Source organism: Sorex araneus, chromosome 1, assembly GCF_027595985.1.
Source record: "Sorex araneus isolate mSorAra2 chromosome 1, mSorAra2.pri, whole genome shotgun sequence".
Taxonomy (NCBI): domain Eukaryota; kingdom Metazoa; phylum Chordata; class Mammalia; order Eulipotyphla; family Soricidae; genus Sorex; species Sorex araneus.
This window is the reverse complement of record NC_073302.1, coordinates 146,850,652-146,871,092: the sequence shown is the minus strand read 5'-3', so window position 1 is coordinate 146,871,092 and position 20,441 is coordinate 146,850,652. Positions and strand designations below refer to the sequence as shown.

Here is a 20,441-nt window from a genome sequence, read left to right as displayed (position 1 = left end):
TTAGTTGTGCAAGACAAGCTAACATTGTGTGGGTGTCCCACACAAAGTTAAATCCCACCCCACGTGTGTGTGTGTGCACGCGCGCGCACACGTGAGAGAGAGAGAGAGGAGGTATGGATTAAACAAGCCAGGCACGTGCTCTACCTCTTGAATTACATCCCATCTATGAGACTTGAACACTTTCACATTTTAGTGATTCAAATCCAATGAAGTCAGGAAAACAGGAGGATCGGGTCTGAACTCGCACTCCCTAAATGCCAGCGGGACTGTTATAATGTTCTCCTTCTCCTCCCTCCTTCCTGCCTGTCGCGGGCAACTCCACAGCACCATGCCTAAGTCTGTGTTTCGTTGCTGCCAATGGTGGATAATGTCACCTTAATGTTCTGTAAATGTCAAGGGTTCTTTCTGTTTGATGGTGGAGCAATATAAAAATCAACAAATTTAATTTTACTACAGTCATGGTTTTCAGATTCCCTAATTACCCTTGGCTACGCGCGAATCAGCTCATCTCTCTATTCTGTATAGCCCCCAAGGTCTTTGATTATTTTTAGTGTGTGTATGGGGGAGACAGAGAGAAAGGTGGTTTGAATCTATTAATCAAAATGCATGGCAGGACCTAGGCAGATTTTTTTTTAATTATGAAAGTAATCAATCAAATGTGTAGACACCATCTCGCTGCCTTCCCTCCCACCTTTCTGATAGTGAGTGGGCTGAGAGACGATGAGCTGATAAACAATTCACCCTAATAAGAATGTATTTTCTTCTTTTTTTTCTTTTTGGGTCACACCCGGTGATGCACAGGGGTTACTCCTGGCTCTGCACTCAGGAACCACTCCTGGTGGTGCTCAGGGGACCATATGGGATGCTAGGAATCGAACCCGGGTCGGCTGCATGCAAGGCAAACGCCCTACCCGCTGTGCTATCGCTCCAGCCCCAAGAATGTATTTTCAAATGGAGGTAAAGATCCACCATTCAGAAAAACATAATAAATGAAGAAATGTATTAACACAGAGACTTTGCTAATCAGAAATAGACAATTACATGTGATAAGCAAGATCACATTTTTTTGATCTTGGCAGCCAAGAGTCTATGAAGTTGTCTTTACACTCCTTCTACACTACCATTTTCTGAGTTTTCTAGAGCTAGGACAGGGGGAATGATCTACAACAGAACTAGGCTAAAAGGAAAAAAAAAAAGAAAAGATCCCCATGAAAAACTCTGCACACATGTGAAGCTGCACAGAACAAAACATCTTAGTAAGGCTGAAATAAACCAGAAAGTGAAATTTGTTTCCCTGAAAAAAATTTTAAGTTGTGAACATTCAGGTAGCTATAGAATTCATTTAAAAAGTATGGTTATCGATAGCGCATACTGCATATGGCTTAATGAAAACATTTATTACAGAAATCCTAAGCCATAGTCTTGTCTTCATTGAAAAAACAAAAACCAACAAAGGTACATGGCTCAGAAAGAGGACATGCCATGCGGAACATTTTTATAAGTCAACTATTTGAGACCCACTGAGAGGGTTTGTTCAGGGGAAGTGCCAGGCTGATGACAGAATGTGGACCCAGTATCCCTGAGGGCAGCAAGGACCCCTGGCACAGCACAGGGAGCATTTCAAGTGCCCGAGGAAAGGAGAAAGCGCTCAGAGGGCTGAGTACAGGCTCTGAGTCAGGAGGCCCAGCTTGACAATTGGCACCACCCGGTCCCCTGAGCAAGGCTAGGGTGAGTCCTTGTCACCAAGCTGGGAATAGTTCCTGGGAACCATCAGGCATGGCCCTAAACCAAAAACAGATCTGTGAAGACACAGTTCATAGCTATTATCAAAAAGCTCCTGTGATACTGAAGAGAAGAGCTAGAGTGAAAGTGCAGCAGGTAGGGTGCTTGCTTCGCATGTGGCTGAACCGGGTTTGATCCCCAGCACCACACCTAGTCCCCCTGAGCCCTGCCAGGAGTGATTCCTGAGCATAGAGCCAGGAATAAGCCCTGAGCACCACCAAATGTGCCCCCAAAGAAACCAAAACAGTAAGGGGCCAAGTCCCGTGGCTGTCCATTAGTGACAGACATCTCTGCAATGTTCTTTTCAGTATGGAACTATGTCCCTGCAGTCATTTTACATACGCACTGACCAGCCATGTGACTTCTATGGACCTTCGTGGCTGCCCTCTCTCCCTTCTCAGGCCTGGACACACAGACGCATCTGTGGTACGGACAGCGGTTAGTCAGGCATGCAAATGGCCTTTGACCACAAAACTGCTCCTCCACAGGAGTCCACCTCCCACCTGCCTAGGAGAGAAAGCCTGGCTTTGTGCTTTCTAGCGACTGCCGGGATGCGGTAAGGCCTGCGTGAGCTCTGCCTTCTGAACGGCCCCTTACTTTGAGGGTGGAGCACCATGAGATAGGTCTTTGCAGCCACCACAGACAATGAGAACTCCCTGGAGTGTTTTTTATCTTTTGTTTTGAGGCAGAGGGGTGGATGGGTTGGGGGGTTGCTGGTTTGGGGGCCAACCCCAGCAGTATTCACAGCTTACACCTGGCTCTGTGCTCAGTATCACTTCTGGTGGGGCTTAGGAGCCTTGTGATATGCTGGGGATTGAACCTGGGTTGACAGCGTGCAAACCAAGTGCCCTACCCATTGTACTATCTCTTTGGCCCCTCTCTGGATGTTTTCTGATTGCCACCCAAGGATGCAACAAGAGACCTGGCTGTGAGAGCTGTGGGCCTTCCTATCAAACTGCTGCCCTGCCATGACAAAGGAAATGTCAGAGGAATCCCATCTTAGCTCTCAGGAGCTCGGCCCCCCTGAAGTGGGTCTATAGAGGGAGACTAGTAACATACAACATGTGTCATCTCTGTTATCTCTGCCAGGCTGGGGAGTCCTGGCGGCCTCGTGCCCACCCACAGTCACTTCGCCATGGTGCCTGAGGGCTGGACAGCAGGCACCAGGCCAGGCTCTTACCTGACAAGGTGGAGCTGCTGATGGTGCTGGCGGGGGTGGTGACCTCGGGCTCCTCCTGGGCACTCTCTGCAGGAGGCAGGGCTGGCTTCTCGGGCTCCTCGTGAGGGTCCCTGGGACAGGGCGTGGCCTCATCATGCTCTACCTCTGCTGAAATAGCCAGTTTGGGAAGCAGCCCAGAGCTGAGCTTATGCCTGTTGCTTTCGGTGTCCGAAGAGTTGGATGTGGACAACTGTTGCCTTCATGGAAAGCAAGAGCAAAGTCAGACGGACACCCTAGGAACCGGAGTTCCAGGCACACATTTCAGGAGAAACCAGGTGAAAATGGGACTTGGGTGAGCCTAAACAAGACCTGCCTCAGGCCCTGCGGAACCCGGGTGCTTGCGAGGAATGCACATCCCCGCCCCCTGGCCTGCCTCTACAGGGTTGGGAAGTCTCAATAAGGTGAGCAGCTGTGCTTCCCCAGCCCTCCAGGTGACGCCAGTGCGCCCTGACAGCAGGCAACCCCCAGGGATGGCTGCTGTCTCAGAGTTTTCTGAGCAGGCCTCTCACATACATTTCCGAATATTCCGAACTCCAGCTTAGCGTTTCTGTGGATGGCAATGCTGTGCTTTTGGTTTTGTCCCCGGGGTCTTCCTTCTCTTCTGAATTCTGAGTTATTCGGTCAATGCTGCTGAAAACCTGGAAGGCAGGGAGTCAATGCTTTACTATATCTTCTTGAAAGAGTTTGTCAGGAAGGAAAAACCAACTCAAGTCTTGGGAGGAAAGCCTGAGAGTCATGTTTGAATTGGGACTGTGTACTCAGAAAGATCATTTCAATGCTGCCGAGTAGAGTCAATATATATCATATATATATATATATATATATATATATATTTTTTTCTTTTGGAATGGGGAGCCACAAATTCATGACCTTCTCACTGCACTTTCTTATAGACTCTGTATCTGCAAACAAAATGCATGGTACATTGGGGTTTCCAGGTTTTGGAACAATGTAAACTTTAGGTTTCTTTGTAAGCACACAGTCAATCAGAGAAAGAAAATCACAGAAGAAAAGTTAATGGCCACCAGTCAGAGGTAGAAAGGGGAAAACGGAATTGGACACAAAGGGAAGAATAAATCACCTACATCATGACTTGTGCACGTATATATGCGTATGGGGACGGAACAAACATGCAACACATATTTGCTTATAAATCAGGTTTTGGCTTGGCTTATAAATCAGATGTTTTGTTTGGTTTATTCCAGACAAATGGAGAGGAATTCTGAAAGGATCAGAACTTAAGAAAATCCCCGGTCAACCTCAGAATCCTGACTACCCCAGAGGAAAGGCAGGCCCAGAGCACCAGGAAGGAAGCTTTCCGCACTTTGGGTTGGGTCCTGAAACAAGACTACTAATGATCTAGTAGGAGGAAGAGCAGCAATGTTCAAGAACAGGTCACGGCTGGAAGGAAAGTGTCCAAAGGCCGGGGACGGTCCAGAGGAGTGGTAGTGGTCGAAGCCAAAGCCTGACTTGGGGCCAGACTTGCCATGGACCCCACCAGGGAAACCCTAACCTCCCAGTGCTCTTCCTATCAATGCTGGCTGACTGGCAAATGCAGTCGAAGCAATCACTTGGAAAAAAAGGTACTGAACACATTCGAATCACCAAATGCTATAGAAATGCTAAACAATCATCATGCAAAATGCCATGGCAACAGCAGATATATAGAGCTACTAAAAATAGTGAGCGGGAGACAGGGAGGGCTCTGGGCTCATTTCCATCCTCCTTGGGCCTGACTCTCGCCCAGGACTATCAGGTCTCATGGATTTGCTTATTTGAATCCTACCACTATCCATAAAATAGTTTCTCTCTGGAGCATCCCCTTCAATACTGTCTACCATTTTCAAAATCCCAACCTCTCACTGACCCTTTATGGGAATTTCTAAGATCTCTGACCAGTGTGACATGGCTTCCACTTGTTACATGGTCAGCGGCTCCTGCAGGGCCTTGCTGAGGGCTAGTCAGAATCCTCTCCTTTGTACCCGACTGTGCTCTGGGCTAGCAGGCACCTCAGACCAAGCTCAGTGTTACTCCTTGTGAAGTAAAAGAAAAGGAGGATGCCTTCTCAGTCGGGCACCTCACATCATATCTTTGGCATAGTGATGGCCAGGGATGCACCGGATATCACTTCCCCATATACAAGGCTCCGAGTATAAGGCTAAGCCTCCAAGAAAAGGAGGAAACTCATCCAGAGAGGAGAAACAGACTCTGGCATGGCAGGTGGGAATTCTGGGTTATTGAGGTGATGGGGTAACATTCCAAGAGCAAAGAATTTTACATGCAGGATACCCTGGAACAGCTGTGGTTCTTCCCATCCTGCCCCGCTGTGTATGGGTACCAACTCTCTGGCTCCAGGGGGAGGGTGACCTCAGAGAGACTGTATTTTTTTATGCCACACTCTACCTACCTTTGAAAACCGATGTGAACATGAGGAAAACTGCCTTATTTCCACATTAAAGTCTTCATCATTTGTGTCATCTTCTTCCTCTGTCTCCATATGATGATACTTCTCCGACCGAGCTGCAGAGAAACATGTGGGCACAGTTACAATCACTCTCAATTTCAGCTCTTTGTGCTAATATCTGAACTCTGCATTTCTACAGCAAAGCAACGGTCTATTTAAGAACTTATTGGTTTGAGATGAAAAAAAAAAATTCTACCACAAAGGAAGACAATTTCCTCCCAAATAAAAGCCAAACAATGACTGTATGTCAGATAATGCACATACTATCAAAATAACTTGTGTCATCTTCAGATTCCAGTTGAGGAATGAATTCCGCCTTCTGTCTCAGCAAACTGTTCCAGTCTAAAGAGCGAAAGAACCGATGCTGCTTGACTTCATATGCACCCCCTGAGAGAAGGACAGAATCAAAGTATTAAACCAGCCCTTTAAGCAAAGGCAAATGCTGATTTTAAAGAACAACACCCTCCAATATTTAACAACAGCGAAATGGAGAAGTCATGGACCTCTCACTCTATTATCCCGCAAGCTATACCTTCCCCCAATTTTTCCCATCATTTACCAGAAGGGGAGCTGATCTGGCTAGCAGCAGTTGCTAAGACACAGTTTTCCTTTGTTAAGTTTTCCATGATTTCCTCCATTTTTTAAGGGTTAATGATATGGCTACTTAAAATCACATTATGCTGAACCTGGGACGTGGGTGTATGTTGGCCCAAAGCAGGTTTGCTCAGGACAATACCCCAAAGAAATCCAAACAAGGTGCAAAATGTATTCACAGCAATACTTCCTTCTGGAGGGGTAAAGGTAATAAAGATGGATTTTCCTAAGTAACATATAATGGTTACTATTCAATTTTATTGGATTGCTCATTAGCATAGGGAGGAATTAGAGTCCCTAGATTACTAATTCTTCTTAGGTAAGAACTGGCAAGCCTCTTGGATAGATTTATCACACATGTGGTGAAAATCAATCACAATTCCAGAGTTTTACACGTCTTTTTGCCAAGTCAGCATGACAGGGAAATAATGTTATTAATTTAGTTTGTGTTTACAGAGAGTGATTTCTGAAGGGCAAGATCCCTCAAACATATTTTATTATCCCCCATAGTAAGAGATGCTACACATGTTATAAAATCATAAAATCAGGCCCGTGTCCTGATAAACACAGACACACCATTGACGGAGAAGATTACTCTGAAATAAAAATAATTACAGTAATCCCGAGGAAGAGGGATTTCTCCCCTGACTGATATCACGTTCTAATCAGCTGGATGTAAATGCCTCATATTCTTGTTACCCAGGTTTCTTATCTTGTCCTCAGAGCGGTGGGGTAGGAAAGAAACAAAAGGAGAAATGTAAACTGAATGGAAAATGGGACTGGATCTTGGAGCAAAAGAATTGTCTGCTTTAAACATGGAGCTCTGTCGCAACAGGCTAACTCAGGGTGTGTACTGCCTAGAGCTCCATGCCTAGACAAGAGGCACTCTGAAAACAATGGAATTCTCCCCAAAGGGAGAATGGATTCTTATTTACATGGTGCTTGATGAGAATCTCTGTCCAAGTTTTTCCACATTTCTGGCATCATGTTGAGGGACATGCTGATGACAATGGCAATTGCAATAGCAGCTGGGATTTGAGGTGGATGTGGATGAACATTACTCCAGATGCTAGGAGCCGAGTTTCCTTCTGCTGAATCATTAAAAGGGATGCCATGACGTAACACTGGCATTAACAGCACCATTTGTGAGTGGAGAAACTAAGGATAAGTAAATGAGCTGCCCCGAGTAAAGCCGTCTCTTGAGTTACGGATTGGTGGGGAATCTAAAGTCCTAAGTGGTAAAAATACCCACGCCCTTATTCAGTATCCTAATGCCATGTGCCAAGGAAGGGGAAAGCATATTTAATTTAGATGCTATGCTGCCATCTCTTAATCTGTAAATGGATTCCCACCGGCCACTCCTAGAGACCCAATCCTAACAGTCAAATCTGGTATTGCCATGACCCATGACTCCAGTCCTCTGGCTCTTCACTCATCACGTCTACAACCCCCAACCCCAAACAGAGCTGCCAGAGGCACTGTCTTCTAGGTACTTCTAGACACTTTTCTTTAACAAGTCAAAGGTACTGCATATTCATACACCCAACTCTCTCACCCTGATGATTACAGAGTCCATGAGTCCAGCCCTACTTAAGGTCCACATGTCACACAGAAGACTAGCCCTTCATTGTCTGTTTTATGGGCCAAATGACAATTTTGAGATGCTGAGATCACTCAACTTCACCCATAAAACCAGTTATTTAGAGTGGAAAACACGTCCAGATCAAATGCTTTAGGGCTGTTTTTTTTTTTCTTCATTTTTTTTTTCTTTTTTCACTCTCTTGCCCACCACCCTTTGGGAACCAAGGTGGTGAAAAGCATTCATTTCTGAACAATGACAAATGAGTCCTCTCTAAAAAGTCAAAGAACATGGGGGATATAACTCCCATTTCTTTACCCCTTGGCTTCCACATCCCACTGCGAAGGGCTACCTTGTCACTGGATCCTATTTCTCATGCAGTCTTGCAAAGAAAGGGAAGGGAAGAACTAAAGGAGTACAGCGCAATGTTACTGTGATGGAAATGCACTTCATTAAACACAGGAACCTATGCAAAGGATGGCAGTCAGGGTCAGAATTCCTGGTGAAGGGATGGAAGGGAGATCACTAGCTCCTGTATATATGCACCAGGTCACTGCACCGGAGGTCTTCCTGAACATACCTGCATTTATTCCTCACAGCGAACTTGAACCTGTGAAGTATAAACCATGCCTACTGTCACAGGTTAGGAAACTGAGATTCAGGATAATGAAGAAAGGACTCAGGATCTCCCAGCTGGTACATGGGTAGAAGTCATTCACATCTGAGCAGCTCTAAAGTCCAATGAGCTAGGCTGCCACTCAATACTCCGCAAGTTCAAAAGTCTAGTTCCAGAACGACAAGTTCCCAAATTGCAAGTTATGCTTTGGCACTAATGTTCCCCCTAGAGTGTTTCTCTCCTTTCATGGAAGTTTCTTAAACATCCATTATGTTCTTCACACCCCTTTTCTCAGCCTCTCTAGTCTCTCGGGCAAATGTGCATTCGCACATTTTCACGGTGCATTATTTTGCCCGCTAAATATGCATTAAATCCAAAATGCTGTCACTAGAAGTGATGTGGCAGGCCTGCGGGACTCCCGGCTTCAGTCTCTGGCCCTACCGGGACCTGTCACAGGGGACCTGCATGTTTGGCAAACTTCTTGACAATGCTAAGAGCTTGAGCGGGGTCCTTAAATGTCTCTTTTTGAACTTCTGTTGGGCGATTTGCTCCTCAAACTGTCAAACCCTAAAAAGACCAAAAGTCGCAGTCAAAGAGAAAATGTGCAAAGAGATCTTACCGCACAGAACACAGAAACAAGGGTTGCTAACTCTCATCCTGGCCCTGTCTTATGAAGTCACGTTCCAAAGAAGAAGCCAAGAATTCTTAGGAGGGAAATGGAGAAACTCTTAAGTGGGATAAATTCTTTAAATTGACCCTTGAACACCAATGGGAAAAGAGACTGGAGGAAAGTATTTATGCCAGTATCTTATTGTCAGATGTGAGGACCTATTTCAGGGATAGCTGGATATCGGGAGAGAAACAAGCATTGTTAGTCTTAAAATGCTGTTGCTTTTCATTTTTTGGCTCAAGTGAGTAAAAAACATTCCTCTCAATTCAATCCCATTCAGAGCCTTGACACACATTTTTCTGTCAACTACTCATCTCTCTTGGCCCATAAAGTAAATCTGACTGCAGGTCACAGAGGGCAGGGAAGAACAAATTTTCTAGTCAGTGCAGAAGAGAAGAAAAGCAATAGAGAGGGAAGAAAGATGAAGCAGTCACGCCTTGTCTAATGCTGACGAGATCGTAGGAAATAGTGACACTAAGTGAAATGACTTCTAACAAAGGCAGGTCCTTGAAGATCATCCTTTCATTTCACTCCACATCAGCTCTGACTGTTTTCTGCTCAATCATGTGAAGGGACACAAGCCCATGGGAAAGAATGATCTCCCAGGACCTGGCTGGACTCTACTCCTAAGTGAGAGCACCGCCACTATTTTGGGATCTCCTATGTTAAGACGGGCATGCGGCACGCATAGAGACACAAATAGGGATAAGACAGCAGTCACACCTGGCTCTTAACATCTTACCTAACAGGCACGGTCTCCAGCCAATTGTCTTGTTTAATGGTCCTACCGTGAGCTCCAATTTACAGAAGAAATGAGTTGTGGAAAGGAAAATAAAATTCCCCTGTTCATACCTTTAGATGCCAGCAATGTGACTGTAGCAGCTATGCCCCAGCTTCCCCCTGCACTGTCTCTTAGATAAAGACACATCCATCCACTCTGAGAGGGCAAAAAGGCACATGGCACCTGAATAAGGGGCTTAGTCGAATACTTCTTCAATTAAGTCCTGAGTTTTAGAAAAAAAATTTTTTTTTTTTTACAATAATGTTGGTCTGGAGTGATAGCACAGCGGGTACGGCATTTGCCTTGCACACAGCCAACCCAGGTTAGATTCCTCTGTCCCTCTCAGAGAGCCCAGCAAGCTACCTACTGAGAGTATCCCGCCCGCATGGCAGGGCCTGGCAAGCTACTTGTGGTGTATTCGATATGCCAAAAACAGTACCAACAAGTCTCACAATAGAGACATTACTGGTGCCCGCTACAGCAAACTGATGAACAATGGGACAACAGTGCTACAGTGCTACGATAATGTTGGTGCTTTTGATGTACAAAGTCACTGTGCCCAACCTGGACTCAAATGCCAAAACCCCTCTAGCACTGTCTGTACACCCTTCTAAGTCAGCCTCCACCTCCCTTCCTCTTGCCTCCCTTGGGTGGTAACTTAAGTTCTGTTGTCAGAGTCTAAGGATTTGTTTTCAAAACAAAAATGGTTTGTTTGGCCATTGGCCATTCCCTTTCTTTGCTTCTTCATATATCCCAGAAGAATGAGATCATCTTGAGTTTGTCCTTCTCTGACAGATACTGTTTAACATGACCCCCTCCAGATTACTCCATGTTGTAGTAAAAGGCAAGACCTCATATTTTCTCATAATTGAGAGTACTCCATCATGTATGTATACACAAATTATTTATCCATTCATTTGGGCATCCAAACTGTTCCCAGATCTTGCTATTGCAAATAGGGCTGCAAAGAACATAGGCCTGCAAATATCTTTTAAAATTAGTATTCTCCTATTATTGGGATTTGATGTGTTCCTATTCTAGGGCCAAGGTGTGAAATCACTATACCCTGATTTTTTTTTTTTTGCTTTTTGCGTCATACCCGGTGATGTACATGAGTTACTCCTGGCTCTGTACTCAGGAATTACTCCTGGCGGTGCTCAGGGGACCCTATGGGATGCTGGGAATCGAACCTGGGTCAGCTGTGTGCAAGGCAAAAGCCCTACTCACTGTGCTATTGCTCAAGCCCCACCCTGATTTTTTTTACTTATTTAGAAGTCAAACATTTTTTGGCTTGTTTTGGGGTCATATCCAGTGATGCTCAGAGGTTACGCCTGGCTCTGCACTTAGGAATTACTCCTGGCGGTGCTCAACGACCATATGGGATGCCAAGGATTGAACCTGTGATTGACCATGTGCAAAGGAAGCACCTTACCTACTGTACTATCTCTCTGGCCCCAAGAAGTCAAAGTTTTTGACTTTCTTGGAAGTACTCAAGACTTTTCTGTAAAAAGCCAAATGGCAAATACTTAAGGTTTTGTGGGCCACACAATCAGTCTTGCCTACTCACTGTTCTGTCACTGTAACATGAGAGCAGCCACAAACAAGTATGTGAGCGAATGTCACTGCCGTGTTCAATGGAACTCTGTTTACAGAATAAAGTTTTGGCCTGTGGGTTTTAATGTGCCACCTTCAGTTCTAGTAACATGGCATTCCATACAGAAGCATGAATAGAGTCTGCCAATGAGGAATTGTGGGCAAGTGTGAAGAACATACATGATTAATATTTGGAGCTTTTGCAAATGTTTTTTGTCTTGGAAATAAGGAAAAAGAATTCTTTCTTTAGTATTTTCTGGTGTTTCTACCAAAATATGATAGAATGAAATAAAGTAAACAACCCATGAAGCCAACAATTTTAACAGATGAGCATTATGGATAGTGTCTGCAGTGAATGTGTAGGTATGTCTGTATTTAATCCAGTCTAGAAAAATTTAACAACCGAAACTTGTTGGAATTCCTATATTGGACGCAATTTAAGTCTATATTCAGAATGGAAAGAAGAAAAGGAAGAAGTGGGCATGAACAACAACAACAAAAAGCCCTGGTAGAACCATCAGAAAACACACACACACACACACACACACACACACACACACACACACACACACACACAAAGCACTTAAAGCCTTTTTTCAGTGCCAGAAACAGAACTCAGGGCTTCTCACATGTAAATACAATGCCACTGAGCTATACCCCCAGTCTACAATCTCCTTCATCTTGAAAGCTAACAGTTTTTATTTTTATTTTTTTGGAAGGCTAACAGTTTTTAATCTCCTTTCTTGTGCCATGGTGCTGATTAGATAAAAGCAGAATGATTCAACCCCTGGTACTCATTTGGTAGTTAGCAAGTGCTAGATTAAATCTGTATGGGAGTATTTTAAACACTTAAATGGTTTAAAGCCCTGAAGAGTAAGAAAGCTGGGGGTAAAGTGCTAAGTGCTGGAATGCACGCACACTCTGCCAGCCCAGTGCCAATCCCTGAAGCCCAGCCTAAGAGCAACGCCACTTTGATCCCTCAGGCCTTCCTGGAATGACCCCTCCCCACCTAATCTCTGATCCCCTTTCCGAAAGAAAATCTCAGAAACACCCGATAATAACTCCTGTCTCAAATTAGTTAAGGCATATGCTTTTCTGGACAGGAGGAAAATACGGGGCCCCAAGGCTACGTGCCGTCTCCCCGTCCCCCCTGTCCCCGGAGAAATTTTATTTACTGAAACGAATTAAGAGTAACTTCTGCTTTACAGAAAGCAAAAGCAACGACAATCATGAAAAGATGAGAACAAAACAAAACCCAACAACCCTTGTAGTGTACATATTGCTCCGAATCAGAAAAAAAATTCCAAAGTATTGTTATACCGTGTTGCAATCATGTTCTACAACAATGAACAGATGTTTCCTCTAAAAAAAAAAAAAGCCACACTCACACAAACAAAACCCTCCAAGTGCTTCACATACAACATTATTTCTGGCCTGTTAGCGAAAGGCAAGCAGAAGCTGACTAACCTGTTCCCAGCCTCTCCAGGGGGTTCTGGCGGAGGAGCAAGGTGATCAGGTCCTGAGCATCAGGGGGTGGCGCCTCATCCTTTTCAGGCCAGTTGATCTCATCTACAAGGAAGAAAAGTCATTTGCCACCTTATCAGCCTAAGAATGGCCCCACTGGCAGAGTGTGGACATCACCTGGGATTCTGTTAAGAATGCATAATTATACGCCCCACTTGACTCACTGTACCACAGCTTGCATTTTAGCAAGAATTTCAGCTGACTTCTAGGGACAGCCAACAAACTAAAGAGACATTATTTTATTAATAAGCCACAATTTTCACTTGTTCTGTTTCATTTTCTTTGACGGATTTGTCTCGCAACAAAGCATTCCTGCCAATTGTTGTTGTTGTTATTATTATTATTATTATTATTATTATTATTGCTTTTTAGGTCACACCTGGCGATGCACAGGGGTTGTTCCTGGCTCTGCACTCAGGATTTACCCCTGGGAGTGCTCAGAGGACCATATGGGATGCTGGTAATCGAACCCAGGTCGGCCGCGTGCAAGGCCCTGCCCGCTGTGCTATCACTCCAGCCCCGCTGGCAGTTATTAAGAAGACATGATACAGTGGAAACTCTAAACACCTCCCTTCCAGGAGCCCACCCTTCCAGGAATCATCTGAGAGTAACACTTCCTCCCCTGCTCTCTGCAGCTAGGAAGTTTCTTAAAGTCATTGTGCTCCTCAGCTCCCAGGAGCAAGAAATAATTCTGGACACATAACCCTTTTCAGAGACAAAGGAAAGGTCAAAATGCTAAAACCCAAGAAGGGGATACAATGACCACAAGTCATCACAGTAATACAAGTATTTAAAATCTGCCATAAATATTACAATATGTTCTACATGCTAAAGGAGTTTGCCTGAAGAGAGGTGTGCATGCTTGTGCCACGGAAATGCAATAAAAACATGAGTTATTTCCATGTGCGCCTGCCTCTAGCTTCCTCGGCTGCCGTTTAAATCTGATTTGGAAAATAAAACATGAATATGCATCTGAGCCGTAAGGCATGGAGAACAAAGCCAGCATTTGCTGCTTGTGTTAATTAAACAGTTGATTCCTCTTGCCATTCAGGCCTTGGTATATCAGAAAACAGCCTAGTTATAAATCCATAAACAGCTCAGATACTGTATGAGGGGTTATACACTGCAGGCAACTTACCAATCTATTTTGTTCAAGTTTACAAATATGTCTGCTTGTCTAGTCACTGACAGAAAACAATGCTGTGATTAAGGGGCTCTTCCTTCCAGAATGAACTGCCCCCTCTTTTGACTGCCAGATCAGGGAAGCACAGTGCAGGATGGAGCAGAGGTGGGTGACAGAGTTGGCAACGGGGCCTCCCCAACTCTAGGGAGCAGAGGCTCTTTTGATCTATGCTTCAGGGAAATTTATAAAAACAGCAGGTAGGGTAGTAATAGAGTCTATTTAATTATCATTTAGTTTTGCCACAAGCCACATAACAATAGTTGGGGTCAGCACGCAGGTTAAGATCTAAAGGTTATTGCATTTTAAATGAAAGATGAACAGCTGTTACAGAAATAACATTACACCATAACAACTACCAATGAAATCATTAACAATCTGTGGATTAAATTTGCTTCCTTCCCATTCTCATTATTTATTATTTGGTAGACATTTGTTTTAGGGTTTATTACATTTTTGTTCATTTCTTCATTGTGCCATTAGCCATTTTACCCATTTATGTAAATGTTACCCACATTAACCTTTTCTTCCCGGGTGCAACTTTCCTCTTATGGAAAGGGAGTTGACTGGATGGCAGTGCAATCATTTGCAAATCCCACACCAATTTCTTTTGCAGAAAAAGCACACCATAAAAGTTGGTCACACTGCTAGTACACTTCCAAATTCCATGTTAACAAAACTTCCTCAGATCAATTTTCAGCACAAATTGTTCTCCAGAGATTCTGAAAGTCAGTTATGTGCTATGAAGAGTGAGTTCTTTTAATTTGTTGGCTAAACCATGTGATACAGGTTAACATTTTAGTAGTGAAAACTGCAATACACCACAGGATTGCATCAAATAGTTGCTTCCCAATAGTGGCTTAAAGATAAATGCCTGATGATATTTACCACTGATGACTTGTCCAAATAGCTCTTCTGGAGTATCCCCAAAGAATGGCACACATCCAACCAGAAATTCATAGAGGATAATCCCCATGGCCCACCAGTCCACTGGCTTCCCGTAGCCCTGTCTCAGAATCACTTCTGGTGCAATGTATTCAGGTGTGCCACAGACCTAAGAGATGATTGCAATATTAGAATAATTAGAATATTAGACATGAATTACAATGAGCAAGATGGTTAAACACCAATTATTTTTATCAGAATGCACCTGCTCGCCCACATGGAACCACCGGGCTAAAGGACGGACAGCAACTCTCAGTGTCTCTAACATCAAAAGAATTGAACTGCTTAGCTTCTAAAAAAGGTCAAGTATAAAATGCTGCCCCAATGTTAAAGGATGTGTAATTTCAAATCAACGATTTGAACCTGATTGGTTGTTTCACTCATTTTACGGCATTTAAAAAGCATTTGGGGGCTGGAGCAATAGCACAGCAGGTAGGGCATTTTCTTGCATGCAACCGACCTGGGTTCGATTCCCAGCATCCCATATGGTCCCCTGAGCATGGCCAGGGGTAATTCTTGAGTGTAGAGCCAGGAGTAACCCGTGAGCATAACCCGGTGTGACCCAAAAAGCATAAAAAAACAAATAAAAAACAAAAAGACCCCAAAGCATTTGTACCCTTAAATTCAAAATAATAATATATTTTTATCATCTGTCCCTAGCAGAGATAGGTCAAGTGCTTATCTGATCAAAATATATCCCCCTCTTGGTTACTTCACAGAAGCACGGCAGTTGAGATGTGTTTACCTTAAGTAACTTTACAATGAGCAGATTGTGGGCGCATGGTAATGAGGCATGCTTAAAGGGAAATGGGCCATGGCTCGGATTTTAGCACCCATGATTGTACGATGCATCATGAGTTTCACGAGTACTCTACCGAGACTCTGGAGTTCCTCACGAAAACAGTTCTCCATTTGTCTCTCTCACACTCTCACTTGTGTGCAATTAGATCGTTCGTCTTGCTAATAGACCATAATGTTGGGGGAGGAATGTGGATGAGCGGACAGTTGAAAGAGGCCCAGGGAGAAAAATGGAAGCAATTTGCACTTTATTAAATGTAAGGCTGATACAGACATCTAAACCCACGGTCCCAATGTGAAGGCGGCCGACATAGTCGAATCCCTGTTTCACCGGCAATATGGGACTTTGAATTTCTCTCTGGAAGTGGATAGCATGCAGGCTCACCTGCTTGTCCAGGAACTCTCGAGCGTCCTTCTCAATATGACCCTCATAAAGGTTGGTAGTCATGCTCATCAGGCCCACCTTGGATAATCCAAAATCCGTCAGCTTTATGTGCCCCATGGAGGTGACCAGCAAGCTATGAAGCAGATGAACAGATGACGATATTCACTGTGAATATTTTAGTTCTCCCATTAGCGTCCCACGCTCTCACCCCACCCCTGCTACTCTGTAAGAGTCTTTAATGAAATACTCATATCCACCTGATTATCAAACCTGGCCACAAAGATAAAAAGCCACAAGAAAATTTAATATTATTTTGTGGTATCTGGTAGCTAAGTATAATTCACCATGGAGGGCTGGCAATGGAGCCCGGCTGATTTGGGGGTTTGCTGCTTTTGTTTATCTCGTGGTGCTCAGGGATCACTCCTGATAAGGCTTGTGAACCATCTGCAGGGCCAGGGATTAAACCTGGATCAGCTGGTTTACAAAGCAAGCACCCTGCCCACTGCACTGTATTTCTGGCCCTCCCGTTGATTTTTGTGATGAAGCCACACAGAGGATCACCTGCAATCTGAAAATCTAAGAGAAAATGCAAGTGCGCATCTCTGACATCTTTCCTTTCTGAAAATAAGAAAAGGGGCTACCCATAATTCCACTCACCCCACAGGAACGAAGACAAGCAACCCATCTGTGACTCAGACAAGACAGAAGAGAAAGAACTTGAGGAGAAAAGTACAGTGCTGCCTGAGATTTCAACTTCTGAATTGAATTTAAATTTCTACTCATTAGTCACCAAACTTACATTTTTTCATACTTGGGGAGGAAAAAAATCACCCTTGACAGTTTTATGAATTGACATAATTTAAAAAAAAATTCAGGGCTGGGAAGATGATGAAGGGGCTTTGATGCCCAACACACATCTCCCACCTCCCTCTGGCTGATGCTGGGGCACTGGAAATCGTCAGGAGTAGCCCCTGGCCTCCTGCGAGCCCAACACCCACCCCAAATTTCATTTTACAGGAAAAAAAGAGAAGTGCAATTATAATTTTTTTAAAAGCGACTAGAAGGAAACATGCCAAGTTTTTAAATAGCTGCTTTGTTTGGTAATGTTGTGACTGAAAATTTTCTTTATGTTGTTCTGTACTTTCCAAATTTTCTGGAATGAGCATGAATTAATTTTATAAAATTTCAGCATACTTGACATCTTTACATATTAACATGCAAAATGATTTTAAGATATTTCAAATTGGAGGAAATGTGAAACGTTCAATAAATGGTGTGAGGATGAAAGAAAATAGGCTATCTGTATCGCAAATCAGAGAAAATGAAGTCCACAAAGGGAAAAAGTTAAGCTCTGAGTAAAATAGACTATAGTAACTGGTATAATATCATGGCATCTGGATGGATTATCTAAGTAACATCCAAATATAAAAACTGGGTGGAGAACAACTAACATCCTACAGAGACTTAAAATACTTTATATAGTAAACATATTTATAAGATTAGGGCCCGTGAGATAATATAGTGGGTAAAGCACTTGGCTTGCCTTGTAGGCTGCAGACCCAGTTCTGATCTCTGGTACCACAAATGTGGTCTTTACCCTTCTCACTTGCCAGGAACAATCTCTAAGCACAGAGCCACGAGTAAACCCTTAGCAACACCACATATGGCCCTAAAACCAAAACCACGCTGTCCCCCCACCAAACAGAATAAGACAAAAATTTACTATCTCCAGGCTTATAAGCAGGTTTTTTACTTTTCGTAAAATATTTTTCAGAAGAATTGTTACTGATAAAAACAATCCACAAAAATTACCACGTTACAAAGAAAAGAAAAAAATCCACCCAGAGAAATATGCCAAAGCAGCATTAAAAAACCTTTTTTTTTTTAATATACAGAAGAAAATCGTTTGTATTACATTTTAGAAGCCATGTGTTTCATTAGCATACATACTTGTCTGGTTTCAAATCCCTGTGCACAATTCCATAATTATGCAGATATTCCAAGGCCAGAACTGTTTCGGCAAAGTACATCCTGGCCATATCCACAGGAAGAGGACCCATGTTCTTCATCAGTGTTGCGCAGTCGCCCCCTACACAGAACACAGGAGAAAGATAAGGATATGTCCGATCACTCAAAGAGCAGGATTCCCACCAGCCTCTATTGCAGCCTCTTACAGCAGAAAGGCTTCTTCCCACAGACATGGTCTCTCATATGTATACAGAGAGGCTGCACCACGGGAAGTGATTATGTTTCTAAGGTGCTGTCGGCACTGGGGCCAGGAGACAGTGTAAGGAGCTGGGCTCACACCTTAGCATGCATGTGGCCTGACTCTGATGTGACACCCCACTGCCTTGCTGCTACCGGATATGGTCCTGGGGGCACCTAGCACTCACTGCAAAACCCAAGCACCAAAACAGTCAGGCTCATATGGTCGGGAGTAGTCCCCAGGCCCCTGAGCACTGCTGGACGGGGAGGCACCCTCACAAAATTGTCACCAGGCAAACGTACAGGCATTATATTTAAGAAGTAGTATTTACTGGAAACACTGGTGGTGGAGAATGGGCATAGGTGGAGGGATGGGTACTCGGACATTGTATGACTGAAGTGTAATCATGCAAATTTCTAAGTCTATAACTGTATCTTACGGTGATTCATTCAAATTAAAGAAAGAAATAAATAGAAAAGAATAAAGCTAACACCCGGGGGGATAGTATTTATTTATTACCCCATTTTATCCATACACTGATGTACATGGTAGTTTACAGTCATAAGATATTCCCAACTACACAACTACCACTGACCCCAGATTCCCTCCCACTTCCCCTGTTCCCCCCCTCTCCCAAACCTGACTCCATCACTCTTATCATTTAAGTTTAGTTTGTTGGTAAACCCGTGCTAGTTGGATCTAGCAGTTCAGCTACTTATAGGTATTTCACTTTTTTACCAGAGTGACCTGAGCCCCCAACCCTTGGCCCCCTGTTACCACCAGACCTTTTCTTCTAGCTTTCCCCATTAAGGAGGACATGTTTGGTTCCAATGAGGAACTTGTATTTGAAGAATTCTCAGGAAAACTTTCACACATGGTACCAATTTGAAATAGACCAATACAAAACACAGATTATGGAATCAGATTGCAGAAGTTCAAATTCTACCTCAGAGGGTTCGAGACAGATCTCAAGTAAATTAGTCTTGATCTTTTCTTTGTTCCATAAAAGCATGTTGCAATGATTGAATGAGGATATCTCCATAAAGAGTTTGGCCTAGTGTCAATGTTTATGAAGCACGTGACACACGCATTAAACACAAGGAGAATCAGGAAAACAAAGTTTTAGTGGGGAGTACTGCCTGCCATGGAGGCAGGGGGAGGGTGGGAAAGGAGGGGTATACCCTGGATATCGATGGTGGGAAATGTGCACTGGTGGAGGGATGGGTGTTTGATCACTGTGAGATTGTAACCCAAACATGAAAGCTTGTAACTATCTCACGGTGATTCAATAAAATTTAAAAAAATAGAAAAAAGAAAAAAAAGAAAGTAAGTAATAAAAAAAAAATGATGGGTAGAAATCAGGCAGCCTTCGTCTTGTTTTCTATCTCTATTAGATAATATCTAGTCAGACTGGGAATGTGGCTCAAGAGGGAGCATGCAGAAGAACAAAGCCCTCAGTTACATCCCTGAGGGGACTTCATCCCACTGATGCTCAAGCACCACAAAATGTGTATCCCTCCCCCCACACCAAACACTGCCACACAAAAGAACTGTACTGCAAGGCCCAGGAAGAGAACCCACAGACTTCCACAGTAGGGCAAAGGGTTGGTGGGAGTGCCTCCAGCCCCCCACCTCTTTCTTTTCCAGGAGTATGGCTGACTCCTCTAAGGAAAAAGTGTCTAGACAGCCCCCCACCCTTCTTGGGTTCCTGGGTTTCAGTTCACTCATCTGCAAAGTGAAAAGGTCAAAGTAAATGACTGTTGATGGGCCTTAGGGCTTTACAATTTGGGATGATGCTGTTGAAAAAAAATCACAAGAATTTAAATCAGAGGCTTCGGCATTTTTTTCTTTTTTTTTTTCTTTTTGGTTCTTGCTAATCTTTTCATTTTATTCACTTGGCCTTTATGAGTAAGTTACAAATGCAAAGTTAAAGGGATGAAAATAAGAATTACCTGGAACATTTAAAATGTAGACTACAAACCTCAAAGAGCCACATTTTCCTGACTGTATCTTCTTTCTCCCAAGTCTTCATTTCATACTGTAGAGCCTAACGGGCCTATTTTAAATTCATTCTACAAGATCAATTGCAGGGCCAGGGAGATGGC

At 43.7% G+C, this 20,441-nt stretch overlaps 1 protein-coding gene across 11 annotated transcripts in view; it reads right to left on the bottom strand.

Annotated features, from left to right (window-relative positions):
• MAST4 (microtubule associated serine/threonine kinase family member 4) overlaps positions 1 to 20,441 on the bottom strand; it is a 668,112-nt gene that overhangs the window by 26,622 nt on the left and 621,049 nt on the right. For all 11 annotated transcript variants that reach the window (XM_055123954.1, XM_055123957.1, XM_055123955.1 and 8 more), the window contains 8 exons: positions 18,081 to 18,219; positions 16,131 to 16,263; positions 14,891 to 15,056; positions 12,766 to 12,867; positions 5,730 to 5,852; positions 5,409 to 5,521; positions 3,515 to 3,639; positions 2,963 to 3,198 (listed from right to left, as the gene is read on the bottom strand). In XM_055123954.1, coding sequence (XP_054979929.1) covers positions 2,963 to 3,198; positions 3,515 to 3,639; positions 5,409 to 5,521; positions 5,730 to 5,852; positions 12,766 to 12,867; positions 14,891 to 15,056; positions 16,131 to 16,263; positions 18,081 to 18,219 — 1,137 coding nt within the window. The remainder of the gene's footprint in view (positions 1 to 2,962; positions 3,199 to 3,514; positions 3,640 to 5,408; positions 5,522 to 5,729; positions 5,853 to 12,765; positions 12,868 to 14,890; positions 15,057 to 16,130; positions 16,264 to 18,080; positions 18,220 to 20,441) is intronic.